This window comes from Melanerpes formicivorus, unplaced genomic scaffold, assembly GCF_026170545.1.
Source record: "Melanerpes formicivorus ecotype bairdi unplaced genomic scaffold, bMelFor1.0.p_v2 SCAF_23, whole genome shotgun sequence".
NCBI classification, from domain to species: Eukaryota; Metazoa; Chordata; class Aves; order Piciformes; family Picidae; genus Melanerpes; species Melanerpes formicivorus.
Window position 1 is genome coordinate 12,559,456 of NW_027142375.1, and position 18,192 is coordinate 12,577,647.

The window sequence follows — 18,192 nt, forward strand, 5'->3', positions numbered from 1 at the left end:
CTGTCATTTATCCTTCAGAAACCCATAGCTGCACTAGTGTGGGAAATGCCTAACATTTATTTATTATAGCCTAACATGAATTTTATCTATATTTCTGCGCACTAGCACTGAGTGCTAGCATGGTATGGTGCATCCTAACCAGTGTTTGGCGAATGTTTTATTCATAACATGTAATTGATGACTTTCTTTTTCAACATAGATATCACAGTAGTCACTGACTGTATCATTGTTAGTTTATATCATCATCCCTAACTGCAGCACGTTTGCAGAGGTGATTGTGGGAAGTAATTTCAAAAAGAAGAAAACAGAAAGGGATGGGTGACTTGACATGTTTGTTTTTGTGAAAAAGTTTGTGGAAATTCACCTGCAAAAATGTTAAAGTTTTGACATGGTGAGGATATGAAGATGTGTTTGTGGGTATAGCTGTTAGACTGAATATAAGATTTTGCTCCCCCTATGTATTTGTTTGAAAATTTGAGATTAGAGAGCCCTACAACAACTTTGAGCTGGAAAGATTCTCTGAAGGTCCCTTGGTCTGAACTTCCAACACAAAGCAAGGCCAATTTCAAAGTCAGATTACAGGCAGAATAGAGCAATTTGCTCAAGGTCATGTCTCAACATATTTGAAATATCACCTGGTGTGGACATCCTACCTATAGCCTTGCTGGGCATTTGTTCCAGTGTCTGTCCAGTCTAGCACTACATTTTATTTTCCTATTATCTAATCTGCAATTTCTCTTGCTACAATTTGTGACTGTGGCCCTTTACCCTTTCACTGTGTACCTCTGAGAACACTATGCTCTCTCTTCTCTATACCCTCCAATTAGGAAGTTGTAGAGAGCAATAAGAGCATGAGAGATGCAGGACTTTGCATTTACACTGTTAAAGTTCAGTGCCAGCCAATTACTCCAGGCTGTCAAAGTCCTCTGAATGGCAACCCTGAGCTCCAGGTAGGTATTGACTGCTCCTCTCAAAATGGTTTTGTCGCCAAATGTGCTGAGGATGCTTTCTGTACAGGTTGCTAAAGATGCTAAACAGAATTGGCCTTGGAACTAACCACTGAGGTGTAGCACTCAACCAGCTGCTGGTTCGACTGCAAAACCACTGATCCTTTGAACTCAGTGATCCAGACATTTCCCCACCATTTCCATTTAACAGCAAGTAATTTTTGCATTTAAATTCAGCTTTACCACCACCTGTCTTTACAGAGAATTTTATGATTTTAACAGAATTGTGTATGTGTGACTATTAAGTATTGTTAGAAGTTGGATTTAGGTGCATTAAATGAATTCAGTATGAAAAGAACTGCAGTTCCTACTTACTGTGTTACAGTAATTGAATTGCTTTGAGCTACTAGTCAACCCTGAATTCCAGGAAGGATTTGTCTTTCCTTTTTTGCCTCTTCTGAGTGCTAGCTTCTGTCTGTTAAAATAATATTGCCTCAGCAGATTGTGGAATTTCTGAGCAAGGACACTACAAACTGCAGAAGTGACATGCTCAGGTCATTAACTTCGTTGCAGTATTAGAGAAGGTTATGGTATACTTTAAAAAGTCATAGAGTAAATCTTAAGCTAGTAACTCCTGCCACTTACTCAGAAAGTGATGCAGGAGATCAATTTAGGGCTTACTGCAAAATGAAACCTGAAGGTATTGCCTGCTAACACAAAAGACTTCTAACTGTGGTAATTCTTTCAAAGGTCTATCACTAATGCAATCCATTTCTAGCAGCTCTGGAGGATACATTCAGATTACACACTGAGAAAATAGGATTTCTGTCTGTCATAGTACGAGTTTGGGTAGTACAAAGTGGTGTCTTCTGTACTTATGTGGTAGTAGCTGAATCTCTTGACTTTGCCTCAAAGTCAGTTAATAAAGAAGCAGCTAACTGCAAATGGGGATTTATTGTTCTTGTGTCACAAGAGTTTCTTTTTAACTGTAATCATGTGTGGTGTACGAGTTTCTTTTTAACTGTAATCATGTGTGGTGTACACACATGCAGAGTAATACATGATTTTGGAATTGTTAGCCATATAAATTTTAAGCCCAGTAGAACAACTGGCAGAATTTCCCTCTGGTACTACACAGAGTTTGATCTTGTAAAGGATGATGTATTGAAGCAGTAGTCTCGTTCCTGCAAGCAGATGTAATGTAAGTAGCTCTCCAGTATAATGTGGTCAAGTGGTAGGATGAGCAATTGTTAATTAAGGACCCTGGAAGCAGCTAAACCTGTTGCGATTGGGTGGTTTGGGTAGAATTCTGTAAATGTTTCTGAGATCAGCTGTTAAAAAGGGAAGAATTTTCATTTGTCCCGCATTTTATTAAGCCTATCTGATGTACAAATTTTGTTCTAGAGTTCACAGATTACATTATTGCACAACTGAAGATTATTTTGTGCCTCAATCCATGTGTCAAAACACCAATCTAAATATTGTCTAGCCTGTTGTGGTGTGAAAGCTACAGGCATTTTAAATATTAATTAAAAAACCCAAACAAACAGAGCCTTGTTTTTCCCCCAGCATTTTTCCACTGATGTAAATTATCTAAATTAACATAAAATATATTTTAAAACAAAGGTGTATTATGTATCATGTCTTCATGTTTTAATACCTGACAATGTGTTGAATATCCTCTACTTTTGTGTTTAGCAATGTAAACTAACTTGGAAAAAAGTAATTCTGCAATTCTGGAGATTATTGGTTGAAGTTTTATTTCCTTTGCACCTCATAAAATTGCATTTTGGACACGGGTAGTGTGTTTTATTTGTATAATATAATTTATCTTCAAAGTCTGCCATGAAAATAGCCCTGTGTGAACTTTGAGTGATGAGCATTATTTTGTTTGGTCCCCTGCACAAGAATTGATTTCATGCAAGATGCTCACTGAAGGGAGGCTGACCTGAAAGCTGCCATCTGCCTGACAGATCTCTGCCCTGGACAGTATTAGAAGAGTTTCAATACTTTCTGAAGGAAGACTTTGGAAGAGGTTTTGTCACCTCTCCTTGCAAACTCTTTGTTACCTAATCCATACTTGGCTTCTCATAAATAAAATTTCTGCAGATTATGGAAAACTTTGCATGATAATATGGAATTTTAAAATCTGCACCATGAATAATTTATTCAAAGATTATATTGTGATGTGGATACAGAATAGAGTGAGATACTACTGTCCAAGTCTTTTTAAATACTCCCAAATAGGGAAATGATAAACACTGAAATATGAAATCTGTTTGGTGTAGCGTTGTGACACTGCATTTATAATGTGATAAAGGCGTAGAGATATTTTAAGCTGAACATTTTGCTGGTCATTTCTGTATAAGCATTTACCATACTGCAAATAATTGTAGACATAGCAACATTTCTTTTTCAGTTGAAAGAGCTCTCTCTCAAATCTCTGATGCTCATAAATGTGGAAATCACACATTCATTTGTGTGTTTGTGGTGATTTACTTTTGATGACAAAGTGAAACAATAATCTTATAGAAGTAATCTCAGCCTTTTGGTTTCCTGTGGATTGTCCTTTCATTTTGTCTTGATACTCAGCAGAGCAAGTAATTGCATTTGTGTCTGTGGGAGCAGTTCTCAGTTCCTCTTTCTCAGTGCAAGGGGATATTGCCATTGCTATTAGTTTGTCCTATTTCTGATCTGATTGCCTACGCATAAACGCTGTCACACATATTAGCAAATGTGTTAAGAACAGGAATGTACACTAGGGAAAAGGCACATCTGACTGTGCATTCATTAGCAGTTTATTTTGAACAGAATACTGTTCATATTTCACTTAGAGAGTTAAATCTGAAGGAAAAAATAGAAGTTAGAATCATAGACTCATAGAATGGTTTGGGTTGGGAGGGACACCCAATGGTCATCTAGTAATCACTAAAAGTAACTGGTTTGGTGTCTGATCCCAAGAGTCTCTGAGTAGCAAGAGCATATACAATTCTTGCTTAATATCAAAACTTTATTATTTACATTTCCATCCTTCAGCTACTTTATGGCATCGGTTTTCCTTGGCAGAAGAGATCCTTGGGTGAATCATAGTGCTGAAAATTGTTAAAAATTGTTAAAGACAGCTCTGTTTCTATCTGTCTTGCATAACGAAGGTTTTGCTACAAATCATGTCAGTTTAAATGAACATCTCACAAAATTAGAACTTGGGCCAATGCAGAGGGAAGAGAATAAAAAGGAACGAGGCAGATAGTCATGGCAATTGCATTGAATTTCTATGATGAATGAAAATTTGCAGGGGTGTTACAGGTGAAATGTCTTTCAACAGTGGATGAGCACAGCAGGAATGTATTGTAGAACTGCATTAATTTAAGAATTCTGACTATCTTTTGTTCAAACTCCTCAAGAGAGGATATATGGATGGAGCTTCCTTTTCACTCTACCAAACAAGAACAGGAAATGATGAGAAAAGCCAAATTGCACTACAACACTTTTTATGCAGTGTTTATTTTCATAAGGTGTTTCTGAATTAACAAGAGTGAATTGACCAGATGTCACGATGAGTCACCTGAAACCTAGGAGGGACAGGCACAGAGTGTTGGCAAATACAAAATATAGGGTGGGGGAAAGGTTAAAAACTGGCAGAGGGGAAATGCTTCATTGAGCCAGGTTACAAGTATTTGATTTGAGGTTTTGGGCTATAAAACTCACTGCGAGAGGAGCCTCCTCGAGCTAGGGTGTGCTGAGAGATGCTGCTTTGCTTTTTTTGAAGGCTGACATTATTTTTATTTGCATGCACACATACACACCACCCCCCCTTCAGAGCAGTGGTCTGATTGGTGAGATAGATGAATGTATGATGTTTGAAATTGTGAACACCTCAGGCAGGTATGTGCTACATCTTAAAAATCTGTGTGGAGAAACCTCAGATCCAGTGACTTCTGAAGGAGCTTAGAAATGCAGTTCAAATCCCTTTTGAATTCTAGGAAACTTACTAAAGATGCTTGTTTTGCCAGTAGCTTCTGCAGATTGAACTAAGGCTTGTTGGACTGCATCCCAACACTACTGAAGAGGATGTGTAGCAGATGAGAAGCTTGAGTGCTCAGACTGCAATAGCCTAATCACATCATGATGTGTATGGATGGATGCACATAGTAAGGGCTATCCCAGTGACCGAAAAGAGATTTGCTAAAGGATGCACAGCCTGCAGTCCTTGCCACCATAAATCTTCCTCAGTTTTGTAGGAGGAATGGTATGAAAACTGTGAAATCTGTCGGCATATTCTGTAACAACAAAAGGAAGGTTATTTGTAAAATCTAAGCAGAAGCTTAAGTCGCCTGCCTGTCAGAGAAAGTATCTCAATGTTGCTGGGAACTGGCCATTATTAAGGAGCTGACCCCAGGCTCTCACTATTCTTCATTTGCAGGGTGCATATAGAGTTATTTGAAAGACAGCAAAATGAGGGAATGTCAGGAAGCTTCCCAGCATGGCTGTGAGCACACTTAAGGAAGCTTTGCAGTATTGTTTGAGCTGCAGGGAGGCTTGGAGGCAGAACCAGTGGTCAAAAGCCCTTCCCTCTTGCTGTGGCTAAGCAGGGACAGAAGCGTCTCCCTGGGCATCATTTATGGGGGTGGGGGTATATGCTCATGTGAAGACTTCATTCCCTTATTTAAAGCACAAGAAAAGAGGCATGGAACTATAAACTACTATTTTAACATCAATGAGACTGAATGGATTAGACTTGTAAAGCAAAGGACATACTACATGTTGATTTATAAAATAAGTTTTTTGGTTTAGGGGTCACTGAATCTTACAGCTCTGTGAAATCTCAGGGATTTTGTAAAAATCCACACATGCAACACTTGTTAAAATACAGTCTTAGTGTTTTGTTATGCTGACAACAAATACATCAGCCTGTAGTCCCCTGTAGCTTGGTGGAAACAATGCTATCAGATAAAGTTTTAATTACATCAAAGTCCCTTGCCTAGAAAATATAACTGTCTTTATTTCAAACCTGTTTTCTGGGAGATAATAATCATTAAATACCAAAACAATTTTGTAAGTGAATGGTTCCTATGTTAAATTTGATTTTTCTGTTAGCTCTACTCCTGTTTTATGTTTTCACTTAACAATTACTTGGGCTTACTTCAGTAGTAAAACAACCATGCTCTTTCCACTTACTGCTAATGTCTGTAATAAATATAATGTAGTTGTATAGCCAAAATGATTAGTCTGGCACTGCATGGCTTTATAGTAGTTACAGACACTTCTCTGTACAGTGAATTAATCATCGATCTCAGTGACTTTTACAGAATACAGTTAAGGAATCATGAGTTTGATCAGAGAGGTGGAGAATGTGTTTGCCCAACTAAGGTTGTGAGTGGAAAAAATAACTCCACTAACAGTAACAGTATTTCAGTTGTCAATTAAGACATTTACCTAGCCAAAATAATATAGTAATTGAATGTATACAGTTGTCTAAATCCCTGCCTTAAAGAATGGAAAAATGCCCACTCTTCAACAGTCACAAGGCATATAAACATTTCAAACTAATACTTGAATCTGTAGAATAACAATAAGGAAATGGAATATAGAGCAAATCATCCAGGTGTTTTCAACTAGAAGTAACATGAATAGTTATGGACAGGTACTTTGAAAATTAAAATTATACTAACTGATTTAGTATGCCAAGCTGTCTTTTAATTTGTGTTGTTATTAAGATGAAATATTTAGGTCTTAAGAATGAAGGGTTTTCCTGCTTTGATTGCTACAGTACAACTGATAATTAATCTGTAAAAAACCCCAAAGTGTTAATCCTCAAATGAGCTTCTCATCTGTGTCTGCTTGATGCAAATCAGGTGCACTGAGTCTGCAAATATGTACCATAGAGTGAATATCTGCCCATGGTGTGATATTGTATTGAAGCAATATGAGGGATTAAATTTAATAAAGACTCAGAAAAAGAAGGAAGAAGGGAAGGAAGGAAAGAAGCAAGGAATGAAGGAAGGAGGGAAAGAAGGGAGGAAGGAAAGGAAGGAGATTAGTTCTTCAATGGGTAACCTTTCTGGCCTAATCAAAGGACTAGATTGAAAGGCAGTACCTAAAATGGGTATTAAGCTTTTGAAGAAGGTTATGAAAAGTTACTGGGCTAATCAGTGGACCATCTTTTAGCCCCTGGCTAGGTACAGTTTTCTTTGCTAAAAACAGTGCTATATAAGTCCCTGGGAACTCAGTGAGATAATGCAATTAGTTGTGCTGATGCATACACATGCCAAGGTCGAATTCAAGACAGAGGATTTAAGTTTGACCCCTGTGAATTTCCACAGGGTAGAACTAGCCCAAACTGTGTTTTTACCTCAGGGAAGCCACTGTATTTTATTAGCAGAGAAGAGCATCTTACAAGAATCCACACCCATATCCTAAACTAGTATTGTAAGATACTGGTTTGAGTTGTGGGTTTCCAAAATAATTCTCAGAATTTTGGAACTCCTACAGTAGGTACAGTTAAAGTGTCCTTAAAATAGTTGCATGGATTTTCCATTTTTGCATATTTGAATCACTACAATTGTATCTGAAGAAAAGAAAAGGGCTTCTTCATGTAAAGTGCACCAATAGTAAAAGGATTTGACAGAATAATTGTTTTAGACAATGTACAGCTGGTCAGTCCCCCCAGTAAGCACAACTTAATGCAGTACTGAGCCTATTACAAATGGTGCTGGCAGCCCTGCTTCAAAGGGCAGTCAAGGATCAGGGAAGATGTTTGCTTAGCATCTCTGGAAGAACAAAGCCCCCTCCCTTTCACAGTGTTTTACCACAGATGTGTGGCAAAAACAATTCACTTGAGACCTTCAGGTGTGTTTTAGTAGGTGCAAAGGCTTGAAATGGATCATGTGGGTCATCAAGCTCAGCTTCCTACATCATGAAGTAGAAATATAGTTTAGAACTGGCAGACAATAAGCTTGCTTTTCAGAAATCATAGGTCAGTAAACCATTGCAATTACCTTACAGCAATCTAAAAAAACCCTAAACCAAACACAAAAACAAACAACACTTTCCTCAACTGTCCTTCCTTTTTCCACCAAGAGGAAATATCCAGCTTTCCATTCGATTTTGAAGCTTTTCATTGAAACCTCATTTTCTCCAGCAGTTGAACTTGATTATGCCATAATAGTTGCTTGGTAAAATCTGATATTTTTTCTCTATTTGCATACCAATACCTGTCAATACAATTGTAGTGCTATGCTTAAACTGTGGAGTGTAATACAAAACATTGTGTTCCCTCTATGTATAGAGGATGAGATATTGTGTTTGGATTCAATGCTTCTGCAACAATTGGTGACCCGAATTAACTTTCAGAGTCATTAGGAAATACTGCATCTACTGCATGTTGTCAGATGTCAGGAAGGAAAAATAAGTCTGTTGTGTAAAGAAGCAGCTAGATGTTCCCCATCTTGTTACTGTGTAGTAAGTTTTATGGGGTTTGGGGCAAGCAAATAAAGTTACATCCACTGAGATTTAGATTAGTATAATTCACAGAATCATATAATCACATGGTTTAGAGAGGACCTCTAGAGGTCATATATTTCAACCCCCCCTGCAGAGAGCAGAGACATCTTCAACTATATCAGGTCGCCCAGAGCCCCATTGAGTCTCACCTTGAATATCTCCAGGGACGGCGCCTCAACCATCTCTCCAGGCAACCTTTTCCAGTGCTCAACCACCCTCATTGGAAAGAACTTTTTCCTAACACCCAACATAAATCTACTACTCTTCTCTAATTTAATCATCCATGGTTAAAAAAAAAAATTCATGAGAAACAAAAATATTGCTTTGTTAAAGACTTTATTGAACCAGCTCTGTTTTTGTAAATCCTTATGTGCCAACTGCTTCTTTTTGTGCCACTTGGAGTTTTCTTCAGAAACTTTTCATATTTATTTTCTTACAAGAAGTTTTTATTCAGGACATAGCTACCCTGATATAAAAAGTTGTACTTCTGTTGGCTTATGCTCCACCCCAACAAGCATGCTTTGTCCTTCAACCCCTTTCCAAGACTAAAAATTGCTGAAGAACACCAAGCAACAATGCTGTTGAGTGGTTAAGTGATATCCAGAACTAAAATATGTTTCTGAATTTTATGTCTTTTATTTTTTCTAAAATATGCTTTCTTGATAAAATTTTATAGCCTATAAACTATTCAAATGCTTTAAATGGCATTGCAGGAATAAAATGGTAATATGTGACATTGTCCAACAGGTATGGATAACATAGTGCAACCTTTTTAACATTCACAGTTGTCTGTAAGGTTATTTTTTCCCCTCCTGGTAAGTCCTGATCAATAGTGATTTAAGCAGAATCTGACTAAAGTCAGAAATGTCAAATGTATTCATTTAAAGTTCAACTGCTTGCAAGTGTTAGGTTGTTGCATTCTGGTCTTTCAATGTGGTTTTGTGGTAGAATGCTGTAGACTTAGTAAATTGAATAGAGACATTCATGAAAAAAAGGTTGAATTAAATTTCCTCCCTTTTTGCTTCCAGCAATTACTTGTCGCAGACAAGACGGAGGACAGGCTGACATCAGTGAGTGCCTTAAATACTCTGGCCCGTTACCATCCTTAACACAGACATGCCAGATTCCCTGCCAAGATGATTGTCAGTTTACGAACTGGTCAAAGTTTTCTTCCTGTAATGGAGACTGTGGAGGAGTCAGGACAAGAAAGCGCACTCTAGTTGGTAAGAGTAGCCAGCGAAAATGGTTCTGTCATTTTATGCATATTTTATTTATTTTTCCTACTGTTTTGATTTAGATCTGTGTTGTTCAGAGGTTCCCTTATGATAAGCAAGCAATGTTTGTCATCATGGCAGAAAGCAAACCCAACGTCACAGTATACTCTTAGTGAAGCGAAAAAATAACCCCTCAGGAGAACAAACTCCTGCCATGTATCTCAGAGTCCTGATCATGGGGAAGTGGCTGACAGAGAGAGCACAGGAGACCAGTATTTCTTTGGCTGAGAGATGGGAAATCACAGGAAACCAGAGCTTCTTTGAAATGGAGCACACAGTAAACTAGATCATTTCTTTTCCTGACAGGCAAATCAGCATTTCATGTAGTTGCAGGGAGGTGAAAAATGAAAAGCAGCATAATTAACTAACAATCTGATCCAGTACAATGACATAAAATAAAAGATCTTTACCTGCATTTTTGAGCCCTGTGTTCCCTTTTCACCAGAAGAGGCACAAATGTTTGGCTTTTTAAAAAGTTTTCAGAGTGTGATTGGCTTAATGGTGTAAAAAGCCAAAGACCATGGGGTCTTCAGGATAGGATATGGGTAGTGTGAGGCACACAGAGAAGTCCTGGGTTAAAAAATCTTTTCAGATCTCTCCTAAATTACTTTCTTTCCCAAGTAAGGTTAAACAAGTTTAATTCTACTAATACAAAATACTAGGTTTGGAAAACTGGACACGGACCCTATAAACTGTATTTCCTTACTTTATGTGCATTTCTCAGCTATGTTTAAGGAGAAGGTCTGCAATTTGTTTTGTTTCCTCAGCAACCATTTTTCTGCACTCAAGCTGTGTCGTGCCAGTATTGTCTAACCATACTGAATTCTCTCCAGATTGAGTTGGGTCTGCTTTCATTGGTTTTAGTTTGGTTTTGTGTTGGTTTCTGTTTTCTTTCACACTTAACTGTGGTTGAGAAAAGAAAAAAATCATGTTGAAATTTCCCTGAAGCTTTCAATAGAAAACCTTTTAACAGAAAATCTGGTGAAAGTAGATTTTATTTTATTTATTTTATTGGTATGCACAACAATCAACAACCATCTCTGCTTAACAGCATCGGTTGGTAATCCACTCTATTTCTTGTCTTTTCTACACTAGAATTTTCTTCCTTCTTGTATAGTGTTTTGGTGCATTTAAAATTGCTATGGCAGCTGAGTGCTTTTCAGTCTCTTGCTGTAGATTATAATTTTGAGCCTTAAGCTTTGATTTACCTCTTCTGAACTTGTTAGCTGCAGTCTCAAATGTGATATTTATGATTAAGCAAGTCCATTCCCTGGCTGAATGTTTGCTCTCCAAGCCCTGTGTGTTCCCTCTTTTTTCATTGCCTTCATCCAGCAGCTCAGATCACCACATAAGGCAATACATTGCTTAATTTTCTGCCATATTTCCCGACACAACTAAGAATACTCTTGCTTTGTGTCCCTTGAAACCTCCTGAGGTTTTACTTAATAGAAGAAAAAAGTTTTTTCCAATTATATCCAACCTCTTGACACAAAGTTTTCTTTGTTCCATGTGATGGAAATTCTTCTACTTTTGATTTTTTTTTCCCTACAACTTCTTTTTAATCTGTTGGGTTGCTTTATTTTTACTTTTTTTTTCCTGCATGAAACAAAGAGGTAAAAAATAGGCTCTGCTTCTGAATTATAACTGAAACCTCAAGAGTGAGACTTGGCCTCTGTCACAGCTTTATTTGCCAATTAGTCTGTATTGTCTGTGGCAGAGGAAAGCTAGATAAGGGGGGTGCCCATTAGCAGCCTTAGAAAGAATGTGATAGAATCCAAACCTCATCATCCCCCTGCTCCATCCCACTGTAAATCTGAAGATGTGTGGACAATGCATAATTCATGATCTTCCAGAAGGCTCACTGTGCCTGTCTTACCACTCCACTCAACTTTATGCCAGCTTTGCTTCCACAAGGGGAAAAAAAGCCCTGACTAACAATTTTTGGTTTGAAATTACTTTAAAAACGAAGGAAGAAAGACAGGTTCTTATACCATACTATTAACACTTTGAGATCCTTCCCTGTCCTGAGTTAAGTTGCCCTTTCAAACTTGCACAGGCTGTGCTATGTGCTGTGGTGTATTCTTTGTGGCAGTGTGTTACCCAGCCTAACATGTGAAGCTACCTTGGAGTGAAGCCATAATTATTTATGGTGAAAATGAGGTGAAGTGTATTTTTAGTATGAAATTATGTTGTCAAAAGAAAGCTAAACTTTTGTTCAGATACCTTTTTTCTATTCCAAATGAAGGCAGTAATAATACAAACACTAAGGGTGCTGCAAAGTTGCGTTCAGTGCCTTGTTTTTAATGACAAGGAAACTCCTGCAGAATGTTAATTTACAGTGGTACCGAGAGCAAAAAAAACCAACAAAGGCATTTTTAAAGCTACTTTTGCAAAAGGTTCTACAGTCTATAGGATCTGGCTAGGAGGGAAAGGAGAACCAAGCAAACTTTACCAAAGAGAAAATTAAAAATAGGTTTAATGGGATGTGAAAGCCAAGTGAATGGCTGTGCTCCAGTTGGGAAGGGAAAACAAGAAGAGATTTGAAACGGAACAAATTCACAGAAGGAGCTTATTCTATTAGAGGGGAAGGAGGGTTGTTACTAACAGATGTACTGTAAAAGGTGATGAAATTAAATGATTTTGACATTTTGAAAGAAGGAACCACTGTGTCAGAGATGCATGTCACTTCCTGCTGCATTTCCATCCGCTTGAGAAAATTTTATCCAGAGTCAGTTAATTTATAATAATCCGAACTCTACTCTCCAAGCACTTTTATCCAAAGTAAAGATGTTGCCTTTGTGCAAGTTGTAGGCATCCATTACTTGAGAAATTCAAGCAATTAGCCTAAACTAGTAACTGGTTTTAGGCACACGAATTTGGTTGCAAGCCCTTGTTATGAAAGTGTAAATGAAATTGTTGGGAAGATGTAAACTAATGCAAACTTTCTAAACCAATTGTTACTTCTTTCTAGGAAAAAGTAAGAAAAGAGATAAATGCAAAAATTCCCAGGTGTATCCTCTGATTGAGAACCAGTTTTGTCCGTGCGACAAATACAGCGCTCAGCCTGTGGGAAATTGGTCAGACTGTATTTTACCAGAGGGTAAGCTGGAGGTACTGCTGGGAATGAAGGTACAAGGAGATGTCAAGGAATGTGGGCAAGGCTATCGCTACCAGGCCATGGCGTGCTATGACCAAAACAACCGACTTGTGGAAACCTCACGGTGCAACAGTCACGGTATTTAGAAACCTCTCTTCTTTTCATGTTCACTTACTTGCTTTGTTTTGTTTGAGATTAATATGCATGCAGGTAGAATTAGTATATTAATATTTGTTGCTTGCTTAGGCTGCATTTTATCCCAAGATACCTTCACAACCAGCACACATTTTTTGCCGATTTACAAAACAGTAAACTTAATTTTCACTGATTACTACAGTGCAATATTTAAAACTAAAATCATGATAAATTACTAACTAGGTATTTCCATAACAGAATGTAAAATCTTATTGCTTCTCCTGATAACTGTACCTGCACATTTGAGAATAAAGCCATTTAGAAGGGTCATATCCTCAAAAGGTAAACAGGGACAGCACAGGACTATTTTGGAAAGGCTGAAATTATTTCCTCAGATTCTTTAGATAGCTTTAATCTCCTTAAATAGCTTTATCTTGACCATTTACTCTTTAGCACCTTAGCAGGCGTGCCTTGGCCTGAGTTCAACAGCACACAACACTTTCTCTGTGTGATTCTGTGACGGGTAAAACCAGGATGTTTAAAGACTTTATGTTCTTCGTGTACACATTGTTTTAAGAGTGACCAGTGTTCCTTCCCAAAATAGATATAACATCTGTAGTGTTAGGATTAAAACTGTCACTTTCTGATTTTCAGTGAGGCAGAAATGTGCTAATTTACATTACTGGAGCTTTTGTGTTCATGTGTTTTCCTCCTTTCAGTGCAAAATTGTATCTGAGCTATTGGTATGAAAAGCTGGATGTTAGTCTCAGTGCCATTAAAAGGTCAATGTAAGTTTAATTCGTGTATGTATTCAACTTTCCAATGTTAAATTAAGATAGCAGAAATTGCATTTATTTACTTGAATAGAAGTAGAATAGCTAATCAAAGAAATTGAATTACTTGAGGAGATTTTAATTAGCACTATTAATTCCTGTTTATAGCTGTGATAAATGAGAAACTTAATGTATCAAACCAAGCTGTAGAATCTCTCTGTGATATGATGGAGAAGTTAGCATTCAGCTTAATGCCTCAAAGCAAAGCTGGAAGATGATTCCCATTTTCTCCCATGTTTATTTTTATTCTGAGTCATCTTTCACTGTGGTTAACTCATGCTGAAAGATAAGTGTGTATGAATACATCTGAATGACAAAGTCTAACTCCTAAACTCATGGGACAGGAAATCTCTCTGCTCTAAGAATGTTCTTTAACTCTATTCACAGCTGTTTGCTCTGGGTTGAAGGCCACAAAATTTTTTTCCTTCTTTTGTGTAGGCTATAGAGTACATGCTACATTTGCTTAGCTTAAGATCCCTTGCCATCTTTGTAGCACCAAGAGATGAAGCTACCTCTAACAACCAGCAGTTGTGTGAGCACAGATCTGTCTGGGCTGGGTAGTTGTCCTGAGGGAATTAGAAAGCTCCACAGAAAGATAGTAGGGAATGTGGAAAAAAAGAGTCATGAAACAATCTGAATTGTTCAGAAGACGCTGTTATAAAATACAGAACTGAAACCTTTTCCTATGTGACCCTATGTTTAGAAATTAGCATTCTTTTGGCATTAAGTCCAGAGTGACCTTTGGAAAGTGGAAAATGGTGAAAAAGCTTGCGTCCATGGGAAGCTAGAAGGACTGATGGCCTACTGCCAGTCAGTTTTCATTGACTTGAAGAATGAAGACTGTTGGGTTTTGTGTCAGCATCCAAGGAAAGACACAAAAGAAGCCGTGTGTGCCAAGAACAAATTGTAGGTGTTGCATGTGGCAGGTGATGTACTGCTTGCAGCAAGAGATCAAAACTCCCTGTAGAATGAGCATGCATGTAGCTGCTTTCATGCTGTGGCAGTGCACACTGAAGTGCAATCCCAATGCAAGAATCAGGGAGATAAGAAAGAGGAATAAAAAATGGGACAAAATTATTCTTGACCACTTTTGTTTAGACTGTTATAACTCTTCATGATAGCATGCTATTAGCACCAGTAGGCTCCATAGACAGCCTTCCCAAAACGCAATATAGCACTGCTCTGTTTCCTTTTTTTTCCTTCCTACAGCTTATTCCCATTTTTCTTACAGGCAATTTGAAGTCTCTTTTATCTCGCTTTGTAAACTGAAAGTGTTTGTGAGTCATAACAACATTTATTGTAGGTTGGGAAGTCTGAACCCTTTTATTTCTGTGGTTGTTTTGAATTCTCTCTGTCTAGATCAGTTTATTAAGGTGTCTGGTTCTTTGAATTTTTAATATTTTTGGTCGAATTCATTACCTGGTTTTGATAGTGAAGCATAAGGCATCTGTGTGTGTTTTCTGATCAGTTCTGTTTGAGGGAGAGTACCTTTGTCGTGGTCCACAATATAGTGTGTGAATAGATGAAGCTTGGAACTGCTGTTGAGCTAATCCTGCAGTCCTTGCAGATCCTAAAAGTATTTGACAGGAATTTGAGGTGTACAGGGAATGAATTATCTAATCTGACTTTAGTGGTAAGGAATTAATCTGATGCTAAGAAATACGGTCATAATTTTAGAGCTATGATAGTTTCCTTTCTAATAGGTCTGGTAGAGAAAAAATCTATTATTGATGGGTATAAATGCACATATCATTGTCCACCTGTACTCAGCACTGGTTAGGCCATACCTTGAGTCCTGTGTCCAGTTCTGGGCCCTTCAGTTTAGGAAAGATGTGGAGTTGCTGGAAAATGTCCAGAGAAGGGCAAAAAAGCTGGGCAGGGGTTTGGAGCACAAGCCCTATGAGGAGGGGCTGAGGGAGCTGGGGTTGTTTAGCCTGGAGAAGAGGAGGCTCAGGGAAGACTTTATTGCTGTCTGCAACTACCTGAAGGGAGGCTGTAGCCAGGAGGGGTTGGTCTCCTCTCCCAGGCAACCAGCACCAGAACAAGAGGACACCGTCTAAAGCTGTGCCAAGGGAGGTTGAGTCTGGATGTTAGGAAGAAGTTCTTCACAGAAAGAGTGATTTGCCATTGGAATGTGCTGCCCAGGGAGGTGGTGGAGTCACCATCACTGAAGGTGTTTAGGAAGAGACTGGATGGGGTGCTTGGTGCCATGGTTTAGTTGATTGGATAGTGTTGGATGATAGGTTGGACTCAATCTCAAACATCTCTTCCAACCTGTTTAATTCTGTTCTGTGTTTCTATTCTATTCTATTCTATTCTATTCTATTCTATTCTATTCTATTCTATTCTATTCTGTTCTGTTCTGTTCTGTTCTGTTCTATTCTATTCTGTTCTGTTCTATTCTATTTTGTTCTATTCTACTCTACTCTACTCTACTCTACAGATTACTTCTTAAATCTTACCTGATTTATTGTCTATTCAGCATTTTTCCAGACTTAACATACTTTTGCAGATACAGAGGGGCTAGAACAAATGGTATAGATGTTTTAGTCTCATTTCAGTATGTGGCTGTTGCCTTTTCTGAGTATCTGTTTTATATTTATGGATTATGTTCTGATTATTTGTTTCATTTTACTCAACATGTACAAACTGCTGTTTTGCCAGTTAAATCTTGTTTTATATCTTGCCAGTATTTATTTCTTGTTATTTTCATGCCCTTGGTGTATGACAGTTCTTGAGTTTGGCATCATCTCTACATTTCAGTGTGCTGCTTGTTATTTTTTTTCCTTTTTCTTTAAGAACAAGCATTAAACTTGTATTATGCTGAATCAACAAGGGACTTCTATGGTATCACAATAGTTATCCCCCTGCTAGCAAATAAAAATGCCTTGTAGCTTCCCATCAATCTGCTTTTAGTTTTCAAGCTAAAATAGACAGGATTCATAATTCAATCCTGCTTGAGTTATTTTGGTAAATTCTAACAGAATTATTTCCCTATGGGAGTGATAGCACTGAATTTTTCACTAATTTTGTAACTGATCCAGAGAAGAGCAGTTGGGGTTGTCTGCTATGTCATCTGTTTTATTCAGAAATCTATTCCACTGTTAATTCCTGTGATTCTGTTTTTTCTTCTCCAAGTAAAATATGTGATCACAGCTTTTATGGGATATGATTTGCTGAACTGGCTTGGACTATGAGAGAAATCAAAAACATTAACAACCCCAAGCAATGCTACAGGCTTGGGGAAGTGTGGCTGGAAAGCTGTCTAGCAGAAAGAGACTTGGGAGTTCTAGTTGACAAGTACTGAATATAAGCCAGCAGTGTGCCCAGGTGACCAAGAAAGGCAACGGCATCCTGGCTTGTGTTAGAATAGAATAGAATAGACCAGACCAGACCAGACCAGGTTGGAAGAGACCTTTGAGATCATTGAGTCCAACCTATCATCCAATACGATCTAATCAACTAAACCATGGCACCAAACACCCCATCCAGTCTCTTCCTAAACACCTCCAGTGATGGTGACTCCACCACCTCCCTGGGCAGCACATTCCAATGGCCAGTCACTGTGAAGAACTTCTTCCTAACATCCAGCCTAAACCTCCTTTGGCACAGTTTCCTCCTGTGTGTGTCCTCCTGTTCTGGTACTGGTTGCCTGAGAGAAGAGACCAACCCCCACGTGGCTACAACCTCCCTTCACGTAGTTGTAGACAGCAATAAGGTCTCCCCTGAGCCTCCTCTTCTCCAGGCTAAGCAACCCCAGCTCCCTCAGCCTCTTCTCATAGGGCTTGTGCTCCAAACCCCTCTCCAGCCTTTTTGCCCTTCTCTGGACATTTTATAGCAACTGAACATCTTTCCTAAACTGAAGGGCCCAGAACTGGATACAGGACTCAAGGTGTGGCCTAACCAGTGCTGAGTACAGGGGCACAATGACCACTCTGCTCCTGCTGGCCACACTATTCCTGATACAGGCCAGGGTGCCATTTGCCTTCTTGGCCACCTGGGCACACTGCTGGCTCATGTTCGTCCTACTATCAACCAGCACCTCCAGGTCCCTTTCTGCCTGGCTGCTCTCCAGCCACTCTGACCCCAGCCTGTAGCAGTGCATGGGGTTGTTGCAGCCAATGTTTAGAACCTGTAGATGTGTTAAATCTCATGCCCTTGGACTCTGCCCATCTGTCCAGCCTGTCAAAGTCCCTCTGCAGAGCTCTCTGACCCTCTAACAGATCAACACCTGCCCCCAGCTTGGTGTCATCTGCAGACTTACTGATGATGGACTCAATCCCCTCATCCTGATCATCAGTGAAGATATTGAACAGGATGGGGCCCAGCACTGATCCCTGGGGGACACCACTAGTGACTGGCTGCCAGCTGCATGTTAGAAATGCTGTGGCCAGCAGGAGTAG

The 18,192-nt window shown here is 38.8% G+C and overlaps 1 protein-coding gene across 1 annotated transcript in view; it reads left to right on the forward strand.

Annotated features, from left to right (window-relative positions):
* THSD7A (thrombospondin type 1 domain containing 7A) overlaps window positions 1-18,192 on the forward strand; it is a 307,882-nt gene that overhangs the window by 246,227 nt on the left and 43,463 nt on the right. Inside the window, exons 16-17 of the mRNA XM_068152522.1 lie at window positions 9,479-9,673; window positions 12,696-12,959. Coding sequence (XP_068008623.1) covers window positions 9,479-9,673; window positions 12,696-12,959 — 459 coding nt within the window. The remainder of the gene's footprint in view (window positions 1-9,478; window positions 9,674-12,695; window positions 12,960-18,192) is intronic.